The sequence below is a fragment of the Galeopterus variegatus genome, unplaced genomic scaffold (assembly GCF_000696425.1).
Source record: "Galeopterus variegatus unplaced genomic scaffold, G_variegatus-3.0.2 Scaffold2487, whole genome shotgun sequence".
Taxonomy (NCBI): Eukaryota; Metazoa; Chordata; class Mammalia; order Dermoptera; family Cynocephalidae; genus Galeopterus; species Galeopterus variegatus.
In genome coordinates, this window is record NW_007728598.1 from 179,347 (window position 1) to 196,874 (window position 17,528).

At 38.4% G+C, this 17,528-nt stretch overlaps 1 protein-coding gene across 1 annotated transcript in view; it reads right to left on the minus strand.

Moving 5' to 3' along the window:
- Positions 1–17,528, minus strand: part of KIF6 (kinesin family member 6) — a gene marked incomplete at its 3' end in the record, with an annotated part of 243,976 nt that overhangs the window by 146,707 nt on the left and 79,741 nt on the right. The window contains exons 5-7 of the mRNA XM_008581913.1: positions 15,620–15,826; positions 5,988–6,131; positions 4,954–5,040 (exon numbers count right to left, since the gene is read on the minus strand). Coding sequence (XP_008580135.1) covers positions 4,954–5,040; positions 5,988–6,131; positions 15,620–15,826 — 438 coding nt within the window. The remainder of the gene's footprint in view (positions 1–4,953; positions 5,041–5,987; positions 6,132–15,619; positions 15,827–17,528) is intronic.

Below are 17,528 nucleotides of genomic sequence, written 5' to 3' on the forward strand. Positions count from 1 at the left end.
AGGTTGATCATCTTTGCATACGTATATTGTCTGTTTGGTTTTCTTCTTCTGAGAATCATTTACTCACATTCTTGCCCATGTTTCAATTGATTTGTTTTTCTTTTCCTTATTGATTTGCAGGCTTCTTTATTCTGGATGTGAATCCTTTGTTAGTTTTATTCAATGCACCTGTTTTCTCCCAATCAATGCCATGTTTTTCACTTTGTGGTGCTCTTTTTGTTAATTGAAAGGTCTGAATTTCAATATAATTTAATTAGCAACTTCTTTCTTTATGAGTTGTACTTTTGTGTCCTCTTAGAGAAAGTCTATCTTACCCAAAACTACAGGAATATATTCCTACATGATCTCTCAAAAATGTTAAGACTTTGCTTTTCACATTTAGGTGGATTATATTTTGCATAAGGTACAAGATAGGGATAGAATTTTAATTTATTTTTTACATAGCTAAGTATACAAGATTTGCATATAAGATATAATTATGTTATATATCATGTTTCCACATATAAATGTGTATGTTTTCTGGGCTATTGGTCGAAAACATTTGTCTATTTGACTATATGTGTGGCAATATCACACTGCTTTAATTGCTATACCTTAAGAAATTTTGGCATCTAGATAACTGAAGCCCCTTCTGTCTTGTTCTTTTCCAGAATAGACTTGGCTATTCTTGGCCATTTGCTCTTCCATATAAATTTTAGATTCAGCTCATCAAATTCTACCAAAGGCCCTCCTCAAATTTAACTGGAATTACATTTAATTAAAAAGTTAATTTAGTAAGACACCAAATTAATGATATTAAATCATCCCATCCATGAATATGATGTAACTATTCATTGATTCCTTTCAATAAAGATTTCTAATTTTCTCTATAAATATCTGATATGTCTTTAATTAGATTTTGTAACAGGGATTTAAATATTTTTTTGATATTGTAAGTGGAAATTTTAAAAAATTATATTTCTAATTGCTGGCTTCTCGTGTATAGGAAAACAATACATTTTTATGTATAAATTTTGCACCAAATAATTTCTGAATATTTGGGGGGTCTGTTTATCATTAAATAATCCTGGATGTTCTCTATAAGCAATAAATTTGTCTGCAGGTAATGACAGACGTTTTTCTTCTTTTCTAATTCTCACACATTTTATTTCTTTTTATTGTCTCACTGTCTTAACTAGGACTTCTAAGTACAATTCTTAAGACATTCTTGTCTTATTACTTCTAACATTTCACTTTTAAAATAATGTTTAATATAATTTTTGGTTGATACGCTCAATCAGCTTTAAAATGTTCACTTATATATGTTCATAGTTTGATGAGTTTTTGCAAAGTATGAATGGAAATTTAATGTTATCAAATACTTTTTATGCAACTAGTGATGAGACGATATAGTTTTTCTCTTTTTAACTGTGAATGTGATACATCACCTTAGTTCATGTGAATGGTTTTTCAGAATGAACTCTATCAGATATACAAATAAATAAACAAATAAATAAAAGAACATCTTGTACCTACTACTTAAAAAATAAAGTATTATGGACTCTTTTGAAGCCCTCACTCCTGCATAACCTTACCTAAATGAATTCCCCATTACTATTAAATAAATAAAAGAACATCTTGTACCTACTACTTAAAAAATAAAGTATTACGGACTCTTTTGAAGCCCTCACTCCTGCATAACCTTACCTAAATGAATTCCCCATTACTATTATCCTAAATTTGATTTTTATTTTTTCCATCTTCTACTATACATGGATATATTTTCTAGTGACAGATTATCCTTAAATTCCTGAAATAAACCCACCTAAGCCATGATACCACACATCATATTAATAATCTTATGATCATAATGCAATATTTCTAAAACAAAAATTAGCAGGCTCAATTCAGCTTTTATTCTTTCTTGAATATTTGGTATTACTCAAAACATTTTTTTAAAAAAGTCAGTTCCTCTCTCCCTCCCTCCTTTCCTTCCTTCTCCTTTTCGTAGCTTTGTTCATTTCCTTACTTCTTTGCTTGGGGGTTGCCATACTAAGGGGGTTGTGTGAATTTGAACTTTAAACCCAGGTGAGGTAGAGCCTAGGCTTTCAAATTTTCAGAGAAACTACTTTTTATTCTACCTTGAGTCCAGGCTAAGGCAGACAAGCTGTCCTAACATGTCCCTATGCCAGTGGACAGCTTTTTCTTTCTGTTCACCCTTTCCTTTGTTTTATGTTGAAGAGGGGAGAGGACATCTTAGCTTCAATTTTGTAAAGTCCCAGGGCTTTGACTTTTGTGCCTTTGTTACAGTCCTCTTTACCCCTTCACTCCAGGACAACTGCAGCATCAGCTTTTTTCACAAGCCTTGGAGAATTTCCTTACCTCTTTCAACTTCAGATGTATTTCAAAGATGCTTGTGCAATTTTATATAGGTGAGTTTCAGGCTACCTGCACCACATCAACAGAACCAGAAGTCCCCCCAAATGTGATACTGATTATTTTGAACATGTCAATCCTCCTAGAATTTTATTTAAAAATAAAAAATCCACACAAGGTTGTGTGGCTTTTGTTTGCTTGCTTCTTTCAAAAAACATTCTCAGAATCACCAAGCTATGAAGAATGAAAATCCTTAGATAAGGACTATGTGAGTCATTCATTTGTACCCTCTTCTACTAAATTAATATTGATATCATATTTTGTACTTCTACTAAGGCTGTCAAAGTCAAATCTAATACCAAATTATTTTTCTGTCTTATTGAATAGAAATCTCAAAATGAAGCCAAATTTTCATGGTTTTGAGATTATTACAGTGACACCTCCCATCAAATTACTGCAGGAACTCTGGAATTAGAACCATCCTTAGAAGATTTTGGCCCATGCTCAGTCACCACAGACTGTGGCCTTGCTCACAGTTCTTTTATCACCTCATCTTTCCGAGGTACTAATACATGTAAAGAAAGCAGGACAAATCCTTGATGATCCTGATCATACAGGGCTGGTTCCACATCAGCCATTAAATTTTGAGAGCAAGATACAGGAAATCCACCCAAATTGTATCTTGGGTGGTTTTTAGGACAAATTTTCAATTGTCGCTTGTGCTTCAGACAAGCTCTCTATGTAAAACAATGAACAGGAATATCATTTTTTTTAGAAGCAATTATAAAAGAGACCGGGAAACAACACTTGTCAATTACTAGATTATTCTGCACCGGGAAGATATCAACATTTGCTCAATTATCAGCTATTAGCTTTTTGACTCTTGATTTCTCTTTTCTTTAAATCTGTCATAGACCTAAATCAAACACATGATAATGTTCACCTTTCTTCAAATTCTTTAAGTTCCTTCAGAGAAAAGTCTCTCTAGACAAATATAAAGAAAAAAAACCCTCCAATATCTAATATATTTATTTTCCTTAAATTATAGACCTATTTTTGTCTTTAGGCTAGTAACTTTGTTACTACCTTTCTCATTCTGCACAGTAATGCTACACCCCTCCAATATCTAATATATTTATTTTCCTTAAATTATAGACCGATTTTTGTCTTTAGGCTAGTAACTTTGTTACTACCTTTCTCATTCTGCACAGTAATGCTACAGGGCTGCTGGAAGGGACAGGGACAGCAGAAAAATTCACCCCAGCAGTTCAGTTCCACTCGAATCTTTCCTTTGCACTCTGCTCCTTTTTCCAGTTGGGGACTGACTGTGTGTTGCTGGTATCTGACCAGGGCCTGTACTGGAAATAGATCCTGCCTTAGCCACTGGTTTCTCCAGAAGAGAATTTCATCAGGGGAGCTTGGTGCTCCCTGAAGCGAGCAGGATAAAACAGATAGCCCTATCATTCTTTTATCCTCCTTTCCCTCTATTCTTCAGTGGAATGATTTTGGGGGAAAAAGGGCAGACAATCAAGAGGAAGTAATTAACATGGATAACAGTGAATTTGAGAAATTTTTTTTGAGCTCCAGAAACTTATAAATGAAGCTCTATTGGTAACACACCTTTTTTTAGTAATGCATACTGCTAAGCCTCCACCTACTTATTTTCTAGAGGAATGAAAAAAGCTGAGTGATTTTTAAAAAATATTATCTTAATTATGGAATATGACAAAATTGAGATATTTTGTTTCAACATTTTTAATGTTGACATGAGCTTGCATTTCATATGTAGAAAACTAACAAAACAGAGGGAAGAGAAAATATCTGTATTTATAATGAGTAACTGAGTCATGTAACTTATAAATTTTTTTTGATTAAAACAGTGCTTTGATAAAATAGGATTTACTGTTATAAAACCAGAAGCTTGGCCCTTGTTCCATGAATCAAACTGATAATTGCTTTTTAAAAATCTCTAGGATAAGCAGCAGGACAGTTATGCAAAATCTGGTTTTATTTAATAACCATTAAGACTTTTCTTTCTTTATAAGCTTATATAAAAGATGGACTATTAGTGTCTTTAGAAAGTTAAACTGATGTTTTTGAAAGGCTAAGAGCTGCATATAAATATAATTGTGTATGATTCTGTTGTTTGAGTCCTCAAGACTCACTGCACGCCTCTGTAGTGAAACATTAAGGAACAGCAGGTAAGAGCGCAGACTCTTAACTCAGACTGTCTCACCTGGCTCTGCTATTTATTAGCACTGCTCTGATCTAGTTATTTAACATCTTTGTGCCTCACTTTTGACATCTGTAAAGTGGAGATAGAGATAGCATCTACTCATAAGGGTGTTCTGGGAATTAAAGGAGTAAATGCACTTTTAGTACTTAGACTGGGAAGAGTAAGTGCCCCTCCAAGTTTCAGCTAATCTTTGATACTCTTTGACTTTTTTTTTTTTAATCATAGGCAGTTAAAAGTTGCTTACCAATCTGGGATCAATTTCTCACTGCCTGGGAAGAGTAAGTGCCCCTCCAAGTTTCAGCTAATCTTTGATACTCTCTGACTTTTTTTTTTTTAATCATAGGCAGTTAAAAGTTGCTTACCAATCTGGGATCAATTTCTTCATTAAGAACAGCTTCATTTTTTATCAGTGCCACTCGTTGTGCAAATCTGCATGTAGATATAGACTCCTGAGAAGAAAAAATAACTTAAAATATTATGGCATAGAGAGATATCTCTCTCTAGATGAACTTCAACTTGTATTCACAGAAAAAATAGGCACACCTAAAAAGTGATGTATGTAAAAAAATCACGATGGGGAAATATGCCTCCAAATTAGGGAGCTTTGCTCTAGGACATTATTTTTTATCAAAATTTTGTCTTGGCTTAATAAAGTGACCAATGCCAAAAATGTGGCAGAGCCTAAGGTCCTAAGTGGCAACTGGCACGTGATTTTCAACCTCTCACCTGTTAAACCAGAACTACATGTATAAATGATAATCATAACAGCTACCATAACCCACAAACATTAAGGACTACAAAATAAATATTTGTAACAGACCAAAAGGAGAGATTTTTCAAGGTATCTTACAATCAGAGGCTTGCCCTTGTTTTGAGAAGCACCCTACTGCTTCCTGTTTTCCTCTTTCGGAGAGTGTCTGATCCCAAACATTCAACTGAAATCCATGAAACATCACCTGGCTCCCAAGCAACCCAGGAAAGTCATTTGGCAGCCACAGCATCCTGCGTGCTGCACCCTGCTACATGATTAGGGAAACATCTCAGGGCTATCTCCAAGGTATCTGGATCTTAGTAATCAGCAGCAAAATAGCAGGAGAAGCTGCCTGGTCACATCACTTATGTTTCTGGCTGAGGTAACAAACCCAAGAGCAGGCCTTCCAAAATTTGTGTATGAGACTTCTTCAAACCATCCTGTGCTATGTGAAGTCAGTTCTCAAACGGGGTTATTATGATGCTGGCAAACAACCCAAATCTGTGAACTCTGCAGGGCTTTTACTTCTGAAGGCATATTTCAATCCAGCTGAAAAGATGGAAACCCACCCGGGACCCTAACTCCACCTCACAAGCTAGCAGTAAAAACCCAGATTAAGATCTCCAGAAAGAAGAATGAACATACATCGATATTCCTTTTCTCTAAGGAGAGTGTTGCAATCATAGTTGTCATGCAGTTCCCTCCCAAACTGTCTCTTAGGACACTGGTCATCATGGAGTTCCTATAAGGAATGTGTGAACGGTGTTTTTCTGAAAGGGCAATGATAACCTGTGGTAAAGTAGAAAAATAATGCCATTAACTTAGCAGAAAATGCACACATGACAAACAACTGAGCTTCAACAGCAATAAAAATACAGAAAGAAAGAATAACTAAATGCAGGGAGACACCCAAAACTTGGGTGCAGAATAAGTATCTTAACAATACTTATTACAAAAATGGTGAAGGCGGAATAAGTGAATGCAGCATAACCCTAGCATGTGCTTCCTGTAATTTTTGGACAGATGAAATTACTTGTGTGGAATTAGATGCACTATTATTCTGTTTTCAGTCATTGGAAAATTTGTATAAAAACACAGGAGTAAATCATGCCTGAATACTTTAATCCTACCAAAATTGGGCCATAAGCCCCATCTCTAAGGTAGAAGAGGCAGAAGAGTAAATAAGAACTACGGGAAGCAATATAGGATAAGGTTGAGATCCCAGATTCCGATGCAAGGTTGTCCAGGTACAAGTTACTTTAATCCTACCAAAATTGGGCCATAAGCCCCATCTCTAAGGTAGAAGAGGCAGAAGAGTAAATAAGAACTATGGGAAGCAATATAGGATAAGGTTGAGATCCCAGATTCCGATGCAAGGTTGTCCAGGTACAAGTCCTCGTCTTACAAAGGCATGTCACTCAACGTCTCTACCTCAGTCTCCTCGTCTGTAAAAGAGGGATAAAAATAGTAATCTACCTCATAAGTAGTTGGGATGATTAACAGAGTAAAAATGTGCAAATTACTCTGAGTGGCACCTAGCCTGTAAGTGCTGTACATGTGTTTGCTGTCATTATAAGTGATGGACGTAGTTTACCTTGGTTCAGCACAGGCTTGTTCATCTTATTCTTCATGTGTTTCTTAGGTATTTAATAGGAAGGTATGAGGCAGACAGATGTTAGATGGATAAAAGGCTGCTGGGGTTGTCCCCAAAGGGAGGCACCAGGGGCTCAGAGTTATCCTGGGGAGATGAAGCCACTGCTAGGATGTCCATTACAAAGCAACAGGAATAAGTGACCCACAAAATGTGACTCAAGCAGCATCACAAAACCCTGGCTCCTGAAAATACTCCTGCCAACACCTGCCATTGTTCTAGTCCTCGCTTCTTCCAGGTCTGTTATTCCCATCATCAGAAAGTCTTCTACTCCTTTGGTTTACAAAACAAGATGGAAGCATTGTTTTCTGATGGCTGCTTTGAGCAAAAACATACAACTATACCTCCAGTCTTGCTTAAACTTCATGACCACAGATGTCACTATAAACCAGCAATCCTATGATCTCTTTCTCAACAAACACTTTTTCACCCTCAGAAATGAGGCCTTCTTCCTGTAGTCTCCTTTCTTCACACATTTATCCAACCTCTCCTCTCACCAACTTCAGTTTGAGCGGCTGGCCATCCTTCCAACTAGATATCAGCAACCGGACCAGAACTCTCTCACGCTCCCGTCACTAAATCTCTAAGGCCAGCCCCCTTCCTCCCCTTCTGCTCTCACCTACTTTGCTCCTACGATCACCTCCTCTCACTTCTGCATCAGTTTCTCTCTCTCCTCTGCATGGTTCCCATTCAGCATGCCCACTACAGGACTAAACTAAGATGGCTCTTGCCAAAGTCATCAGTAACCTCCATTGTACCAGAGGCACTGACTGCCATCTTACTAGATTTCTGAGCTGAGTAAGCACTCAACACAGGTACTCATCGCCTCCTTTGAGAAACACCTTATTCACTCGGTAATCGAGAGACCGCACTTCCCTGGTTTTCATCTTTCCTCAAAAACTAGTTAATAGTTGCTTCCTTTTCTTCTTCCCAAATTATAAATATTGGAGTTCTTGATCCTCTTCTCTTTCTTATCTACACACTCTCCCTATGTAATGTAATCTCATTCAGTTCCCTGGCTTTTAAGTGCATCTATATCCTTATGTCTTCCCAATTTATGCCATCAGTCTCGACCTCTTCCTGAGCTGCTCTCTTCCTGGCAATTCCACATCTCTCCCTGGATTTTTATTCTGGATTTTCTCTCCTTTCTGGCCCCAGGCCTGCTTCTTCCCCAGGCCTTACCCATCACTTTTGATGGCACCACCATCCACCTAGTTGCTCAGGCCACAATCCTAGGCATCATCTCCGATGTACCCCTACCCCCAAAATCTAATTCATCAGACATTTCTCCTAGGTTTACCTACAAAACTTATCCAGAATTGGACCACTTCTCACCACCTCTACTCACCACCACTCCAGGTCAAGCCCCCTTGGTCCCTTCCTTGGACAACTGCACCAGGATTTGAAGCACTCTCCCTGCTTCTACAATAGTTTGCCCTTGCATGGACTATTATCCTCAGAGCAGCCAGAGGAATCTTTTAAAACCTAAGTCACATCAAGTCACCCCCTGTGCAGAGCCTTCCAGTTGCTTCCCAATACATTTAGTATAATAACCCAGCTCCTCTATGATCTAGTCTGTTTACCTGTCTGACCTCACGTCCTGCAATGCTCCCCTTGCCTACGCTGGCCTTCTTGCTGTTGGCCCAACATGCCAAGCTTATCCCCATATTGGAACCTTTAAACTTGCTGTTCCTTTTACCTGGAAGGCCATTGCCCAAGATTTTTGTACAGCTTTTTGCTTCTCATTCAAATTTTTGCTCAGATTTTGTCTCTTCACAGGGCTTTCACTGGACACTCTACCAAACATAATACCCATCTCCAGCCGGCCATTGCCCAAGATTTTTGTACAGCTTTTTGCTTCTCATTCAAATTTTTGCTCAAATTTTGTCTCTTCACAGGGCTTTCACTGGACACTCTACCAAACATAATACCCATCTCCAGCCCGTTACTCTATTTCATTTTCCTTCTAGTACTTATCATTATTTAAAATTACATTTGTCTACTTATTTATCTGCTTCCCCACTAGATTTTCTGTTCTACAAGGCCAGAGACATTGTCTTTCCTATTCACACCTCTATCCGCACCTGCCTAGAACAATGTCCAGCACTTAGTACATGCTGCAGAAACTAAATTGTTTTACTCAACTCTCACAAGAACCAACATTCTAGTTTGACTTCCTATACAACTAAATTTCTTAGTCTCTCTTGCAACTCATGTTTTGCTTAAGACCTAGCTCAAATGAGTAGGCAGCCCTGTGTGGGAACTGGAGGTGGTCAATGAGAGGTGGCAGTCATAAGGAGGAAGATCAGATCTGTGGGAGTGTGTGCTGGCAGAAGCATCTGGTTCTTCTGAGGCAGCTGTGGGTAAGTTTCCGGAACTCAGAACTTAATGTCCTCAGTACCAAGTGGGGATAACAGCAGTATTCTGCAGAGCAGTTCAATGGTGTAGTTAGGTATGTCTCCGGCTTGCTCTGCTCCCAGCTGGGTAGTACCAGTTTTCTAAATTTTCTTGAGATTCTTTATGTTTAATAAACTCCATCCTGCATAAAATAGCTAGAGTGGATTTTCCAGTTTGCAACTAAGAAATTTGACATGACAACATGTGCTCGACAAACTTCTGTTAAATGAACAAATGAATGAGCAGATTAATTAGTTTCACCTAGAAGGCAGTGTGAAGGTTGTTAGTATGGAATGAGATTTGAGAGAACAAGGTTTCAATGCAATTGGAAAGGAAGTGGGGAATATGGCAGACCCAAGTCTGAGTGGCAAGGGATGCTGAACAGAGCTCCAGGACCTAAGAGCCAAGAGGACAAATTAAATGTCTGAAACAGGCAAGGTAGGCCCAAATATCAAATACCAGACCAAACAGGTTGATCTGACAGATGTGCGGAGAGAATGGCATTATTGCTTATGAATCACCAATTTAGTATGTAACGATTCTCTAAGTACTTTATAATTCTTCTGTAAAACAAATACCACTATTTTTCCCTCCTGTTCTAGGAAACAATGTTGATATCTTTTCTATTCAATGGCTTCACTGAAAACTTACATTACATAAAGGAGAATATGCTTACTAAACTTCCTGTTTATATTAAATCAAATGGTGTGTTAATGAACTTGCTTTTGGTTACAAGTCACAGAGATGTAACCCAAACCAGTTTCAATGGTAAGGGAAATTTATTGGCTAATTTAATTGAAATAGGAAATGCTTTAGGTTAGAAGTGACCCAGAAGGTTACTGCTACCATGAAGGACCAAGTTTTTGCCCATTTCTCTGTTCTATCTTCTATGTGGTAGAAGCTGCTTCTCCTCGTGGCCACAGGATGGCTGCCAAATGCTCTAATGTTGTATACTCCCTTATTCATAGCTTAGGTGAGAAAGGACTTTTCCTCCCTAACCATTAAACAAAAGTCCTGAGCTTCACTAGGGACCAGCCTGGGTCCTGGGTCCACCCTTGAACCAATCACTGTAGCTGGGAGAAGGACAGGCTTCAATTCCCTTAGACCAGTCAGCATCTACCCCTTGAGCTGGGATGGGCTCCTGGCTACTACCCCCTAGAATGGATGCTGCAGAAGCAATTCCAGTGTCCTCTCCAGAAAGGGCTCTAAAATTACTAAGCAGAAGAATTAAAAATTGAAATGTGATCATGGTTCAGAAATTAGGGTCTTTAAAAATGGAGGAAATGAAAGTAGTACATGCTAAAATAAAACACTTGGGATTTGGAGTCAGAATCCAGCTTACCCACTTGTGTGGTCTTAGGCAAATCTCCTAAATATATTAGCCTCAGTTTCCTCACCCGTTAAAAGAGGGATTAGAATGCCTGCCTATTTAGTGGAAATGTTTTAAAGATCAATAGAGATAATTTCTGGAATAGTCCTTAGAAAAACAAAAAGTACTCAGTGTTGTGGAAGAGTCTTCAGGAAATGTTCTTTATGATCCCCTTGGACACTGGTGTTAGCATATAAACCCAGACCTGGGGCATCTATTTAGAAGAGGACCATGTGCAGGTATCTTCTTAGCTCTCAAGGAGCTTTAGCAGTATTGTACCATAACAAGGCCAGCCCACTTGTAGCAGATACAAATCTTCAGAATGACCCAGAAATTGCAGGTATTTGGGGAAGAGGCAAAAGGAGATTCTTTGTGGATTTAGAAGAGGACCATGTGCAGGTATCTTCTTAGCTCTCAAGGGGCTTTAGCAGTATTGTACCATAACAAGGCCAGCCCACTTGTAGCAGATACAAGTCTTCAGAATGACCCAGAAATTGCAGGTATTTGGGGAAGAGGCAAAAGGAGATTCTTTGTGGGGATGGTGGTCATACAACCTGGCTTGGGGTGTGTGTGTGTGTGTGTGTGTTTGTGTGTGTTTGTGTGTGTTTAGTGTTTACTTCCATTTTAGATTTCATGTGGAAATACAATGACAAATGTTCCTAAAGGCATTCTTTAAGTGACAAAGAGTGGATCCTCACATCATACTTAATAATACCTCCAACTAACCTAGAAACTGTGCCTGGAATCAAAATTCCATATACTGGGTAATAAATTCAAGAGATTTTCTTTTAAAGAGCTCAAAAGGGCATGGAAGATACTCTGAGAATTGAAAACGATTTGGAGTGGTCACAACTGGCACTGGTACCATCAGTTTCTCTCCTGAACATGACAGAACATGTTCAGTAGAAGCCGCATGGAAACTGAAACTCTGAAAAAGTCCTACTTAGGTTGGAAAACTTGCTGAAGGCAACCCCGATTCTGACTTCTGTGGAGGTAGAGAGCAAAGACTCTCCACTCCCAGTGGTTTCTCACTTGATGCTTGGGTTAACAGAAACCATAGGTCACACCAGGAGCACTCAGTGAGGTTTACAGTTAGGACAAGTACGCACGTCTCCCTTCTTTTTCCTCCCATGGATTCCATTTTTAGGGCCAAGATATACCCTGTTATTGTGGCTTAAAATGTTTTTTGAGGAAACTTTTTGGAAAAGGTACTGCATATACAAGGAAAACTCCAAAACCAACAGTACTCTGGCAAACTGAAAGTTGTTTACTTATGAGCACAACAAAGTGCATTCAACTCAGACAGGCAGTACCTTTCAGGCAGGTGTGACATCTCACAATTAGGGCCAGAAAGACAATTATAATTTTTACTGAATTTCTAGAACCAGTGTAGGCTAAGTAATGTAAGACAGGTTACCAAACTGTTTCCCATTCTATCTCTGTCTTATTTATTGAAACTGGGAGAAGATGTAATTAATTACCCACACTTCCATGGATTTCTGTTACATCTCTTATCTTACGGTATGGTCAGTATTTGCATGCTTTGCTGTTTTGCTGGGTAAGATGGCAGCACAGCCTGCTTCTCAGTCACACAATTATCCCTATTGCCTAACATAACTCGTAGCACCCCCGGACACTCAATCACAATATGCTGAGTGAATGACTGAATGAAGGTAATTAAACTAAATTATGTTACACTTCCAGTCTCATTAGCCACACAATGAAGAACTACATAAAAAGAATTTGATTATACAAGTCCTTGAATTCTGTTATCTCATTAAGTACCTTCCCACCCTTTTCATTATTCATATTCTTATGTAGTCTTGGTTCTCTCTTACTCATCTCTTTCCATGTGAAATTGCAAAGTCTCTCCAGTTTTTCCACGTTATGCTCTTTCCTCTCATGCTGATCTCTTCCCCTCTCCATTATCTTATGCTGAACCCCCTTCTTTCCTGTAAAGACACCTGAATACTTAACAACTGCAGTAATGCAACAGTTAGATTACATTCAGAGAGCCAAGGGTCAAGGACACATGAAAGTCCCTGAGCCCCCAAGTGAACTGACTCCGCTGACTGGAGCTACGAGCTGCCGGGCGCTCGGCTCCCGCTGCCTGACATGCTCTATGGCCCCCGCTGCCCTGCTCGCTTCTGCTTCTCCTTCAGGTCTTTGCTTAGTATCCGGCCCTCAGAGGACCAGCATGAACCCTCACCTCCTCAGTCCAAGTCAGGTGCCCCATTACAAGCTCTCCTCACTACTTTTACTTTCTCTTCTCAGCTTTTACCTGGACTCCAGCCACACACTTAATGATGACTCATTTCATGCATGTTTCCCTACACCAGACTATGAGATCTTTGGGGCAAAGGCTCTTCCTATTTTGTTCACCACTATGCTCCAGTACTTAGCACAGCCCTCAGCTTGGAAATATTTGTTAGATAAATAAATTAATGACAGAGAAAATCAAATGCCACATAGTCACCAAGACTACTCACAGGAGGCTGATGTTACAAGAATTTTGAAGAGAAAAAAATGTGAGGAGAAAAATAGTTTTAGTGAGAAGTAGCAGCCTGCAAAGGTTGTGTAGAATAAGGAAAAGGATTAGGGGCATAATATTCTCTTGAGTGATTACAATTGGCAGAAAGTCTATTCAACTGATGAATATAATTTTCTATGAACAGATGGACATAATGAAAATTAAAAGAGACAGTGCTTCCATCTGAAACAAGTAGATACATTTATCCGAAATAAAGCACTTTGAATACGGTCCATTACATTTTCATATCAATGTTCAATGTGTCCTATTCAGTAAAAAACTCTCTTAAGTATAAGTAGTGTGTACTATTTGAGCAAGAAAGAGCTCAGGAATGCTGACTCTTGTCAAAAACACTAAAATGGTCTCCATGCCATGCAGGCCTAATTCTGGGTGCTGCATTACTAGGATTCATCTGGTCGGAGCATAACTGTGTGCACCTTGTTTAGACAGAATCCCTTAGGTTTCTCTCAATCTGCTTTTCCGTAGACACAACCATTACAAGAATTTAGCATCCGGACAACACCAGTCTCAAAAGGATTCATTTAGGCATTAAAAAAAGGTTTTGTTTTGTTTTTTCTCAAATCTTTTAGCCCCCAATGTTCATCAACAAATCCTTCTGCCTCACCAATATCCTCTGTACTTTTCCACTCCAGGATTTGATCACATTTCTCTTTTTTTTTTAGAATTTGGAAGTAGTTGCCATCTTTAACATTCAGCTCACAGCACTTATACTCACAGAGCTGAAAGGAACATAAGAAATCATCTAATTCAATCCACTGATTTTAGAGATGCAGATTATTTTTCTGTAAGATCTATTTAGCTAAATTCAGATGAGCTTTCTTTGCCCTTAGAGACAAATTCAGAAATTAAAAATAGAGCACATACTGGGATGGATTGTAATCAACTTGGGGTAGAGATAGGGAAGGAAAGTTTAGGCTGTGAGAACCATAGCAGGGTCAAAATTACCAAGCAGATGAAATCACCAGAAGCTGAAAAGATATTGGTCATCTCTAAGTTAAGATCCTAAAGGTTAATTTACCAGCCTGAAAACAACAAGCAATGGGAGGCCATTTATAACTATTTTCATACTCACTATTAATATTACAATAAAGACAATAAGGCAATAAGTGAAAAAGGACATCGGCTTTGGAGCCAAACAAATCTAGGTTCACAACCTCATTCCACATGTAGCTGGGTAAGCTTGGAAAGGCCTGGGAAAGACTTGAATTTTAAAATCTGCAATATGGGGATAATAACTAACACCTACAATGTAGGGCCATTGTGAGGCTTAAATGAAATGGTTTATAAGAAATACTAGTAGATATACCTATGTCCATAGCCACATTATTCACAGCAGCCAAAAGATATGAACAACCCAAGCATCCATCAGTGGATAAGTGGATAAACAAAACATAGAATATACATACAATTGAATATTATTCAGTCTTAAGAAGGAATGAAATTCTGATACATGCTACGACACAGATGAACCTTGAAAACATTATGCTGACTGAAATAAGCCAGACACAAAAAGACAAGTATTGCATGACTCCACTTATATGAGGCACCTAGAATAGGAACATTCATACAGACAGAAGGTACAATAGAGGTTACCAGGAGCTGAGGGTATAGGGGAGCAGGGAGTTATTATTTAAAGGGTACAGAGTTTCTGTTTGGTATTATGAAAATGTTCCAGAAATGGATATTGGTTACTATAGATTAAATTGTGCCCCCCCCCCCAATTTAATGTGTTGGATGCTTGGTCCCCCCTGTGACAGTGTTAAAAGGGTGGAAAATCCTATTGTGGTAGTTGAAAGGTGGGGCCTTGGAGAGGTTTTGGATTGTGAGGACCATGCCCTAGTGATTGGATTGATCTGTCCTTGGAATAATGGGAGTGGTTCTGGTGGCTTTAAAAAGAGAGTGAATGAAGAGGTTAGTCTCTCTCTCTGCTCTGCCATTCTGCCACATGCGACCACTGTGTCCCTGTCACCACTAACAAGTCTCTCACCAGATGCATTCCTTGGACTTTGGACTTCCCAACCTCCGAAACTGTAAGCAATAAATATTGTTTCTTTACAAATAACTCAGTTTCAGGTATTTTGTTATAAGCAACAGAAACAGAGTAATACAGTGGTGATGGGCTAACAACATTGGGAATGTCATTGAATTGTACACCTAAAAATGACTAAAATGGCAAATTTTATGTTATGTATCTTTTACCACAATAAAAAAAGAAAAGAAACAAAACCCTAACCCTAGGGTTAGGGTTAGGGTTAGGGTACATGGTTAACAAATGGTAACACAGTCACATCCCACTCTGCCCATTTTACCTGCTCTAAGTAATGTAGTGACAAGTTGATATACTTGGCTTCTGTTAGAAGCTGGCCCCCTACTCCAGTCTTTGCAACTCGCTCTGAACCAGCCAGGTCAACCAAATGGAGTTTGGCATGTCGGACAGTTGCAGATCCTGGTTCCTTACTTGATAAATGAATAGTGAAAATGCAGTGGGAACGGGTTGAAGCTTGATTCATAGGAGTCTACAAAAAAGAAATTGCAAAACAAAAATAATTTGAACAATGAGAAATTTTGAAGAATATATAAAAGTTTAAATTTATATTTCTAATGAAATATAAAGACACTTCCTAAAAAGCCAGCACTGTCAAATGGAGCAAATCATTTGTAGCTGAGACCCTTAAAGTAAGTTCTTTTCAATGTATTACCTTTTGGATAAGTGATAACATATATGGATGGGTTGATTCAGAAAGGGAGAACAGGATCCTAATGATGTAAAGATTGAATCCTCTTACCAACAAAATAACTTTATTTCATTACTCCACTACAATCCACACCTCAGCCTTGGCTAGTCATATTGAAAATGCTTAATGTCAATCTCATAGCAAAACAGTGAGAATGTGTGGTTCAGGAGAATTCACTACCACAATTATAAACACACTCCACAGACAAAGACGCCCACCATCATTGCTACCACTCCACACTGAACCAGATGAAGGTCCTAGCCAATATAATAAACAAGAAAAAGAAACAGAAGACATAATAATATGAAAATAAGATACTGAAATATCCTTATGAATAGACAATATGGTGGTCAACATAGAAAACACAAGAGCATTGGGCCGAGCCCGTGGCACACTTGGGAGGGTGCGGCGCTCCTACGCTCCCGCGGCGGGTTCGGATCCTATATAGGGATGACCGGTGCGCTCACTGGCTGAGCACGGTGCAGCCGGTCTCAAAAAGGACAAAAAAAAAGAAAACACAAGAGCATTGGGCCGAGCCCGTGGCACACTTGGGAGGGTGCGGCGCTCCTACGCTCCCGCGGCGGGTTCGGATCCTATATAGGGATGACCGGTGCGCTCACTGGCTGAGCACGGTGCAGCCGGTCTCAAAAAGGACAAAAAAAAAGAAAACACAAGAGCATCTACAAACTATTAAGAACTAAAAAGTTCAGTAGGGTTACTGAAGATCAATATGTGAAATCAGTAAAGTTCTAATAACTCAGCAACAATTAATCAGGAAATATAATACTCTTAACAATGGCAAAAAAAGAGAATAGATAACAAAGGATTAATTGTATAAAAAATGGTAATTTATAGCTAAAAATGACAAAATAATATTAAAAAACACAAAAAGAAAACCTGAATAAATTATTTGCTAGATATTAATATACAACTTCATAGATGCAAAAACTCAAAATTAATCTATATATGATTGTCCATATGTTAACCTATATAGTGCAATGCAATTGAAATAAAAATGCTGCAGGTTTTGTTTACAGAAGAAGACAAAAAAATGGATTCTAAAATTTATATGGAAGAGAAAAATCTTCAAATGAAAGGGAAATTAATTCTATGAAAGAAGACTGAAGAAGGGGCCTTGTCCTGCCATCTGTCAGGTATACCATGAAGCCATAATTATTGAAACAGTGTGGTATTGGTCCAGGAACAGATAGGTAGGTCAGTGAAACATGCTGTGCTCACTGAGGTACTCTGTATAAGACAGAGGTGACATCACACTGTAGCAGAGAAAGGATGGACTAATTAATAAATGGTGCTGGAATAACTGGCTATACATCTTGATAAAAATAAATTTAGATTGCTTTCTCACACTATACACACAAATAAATGCCATCATGGATGAAAGCCTTATGTGTAAAATAACACAACCTTAACACTAATACAAAAAAAAAAAAAAAAAAAAAAGCATATGTAATCAACCCAAGGA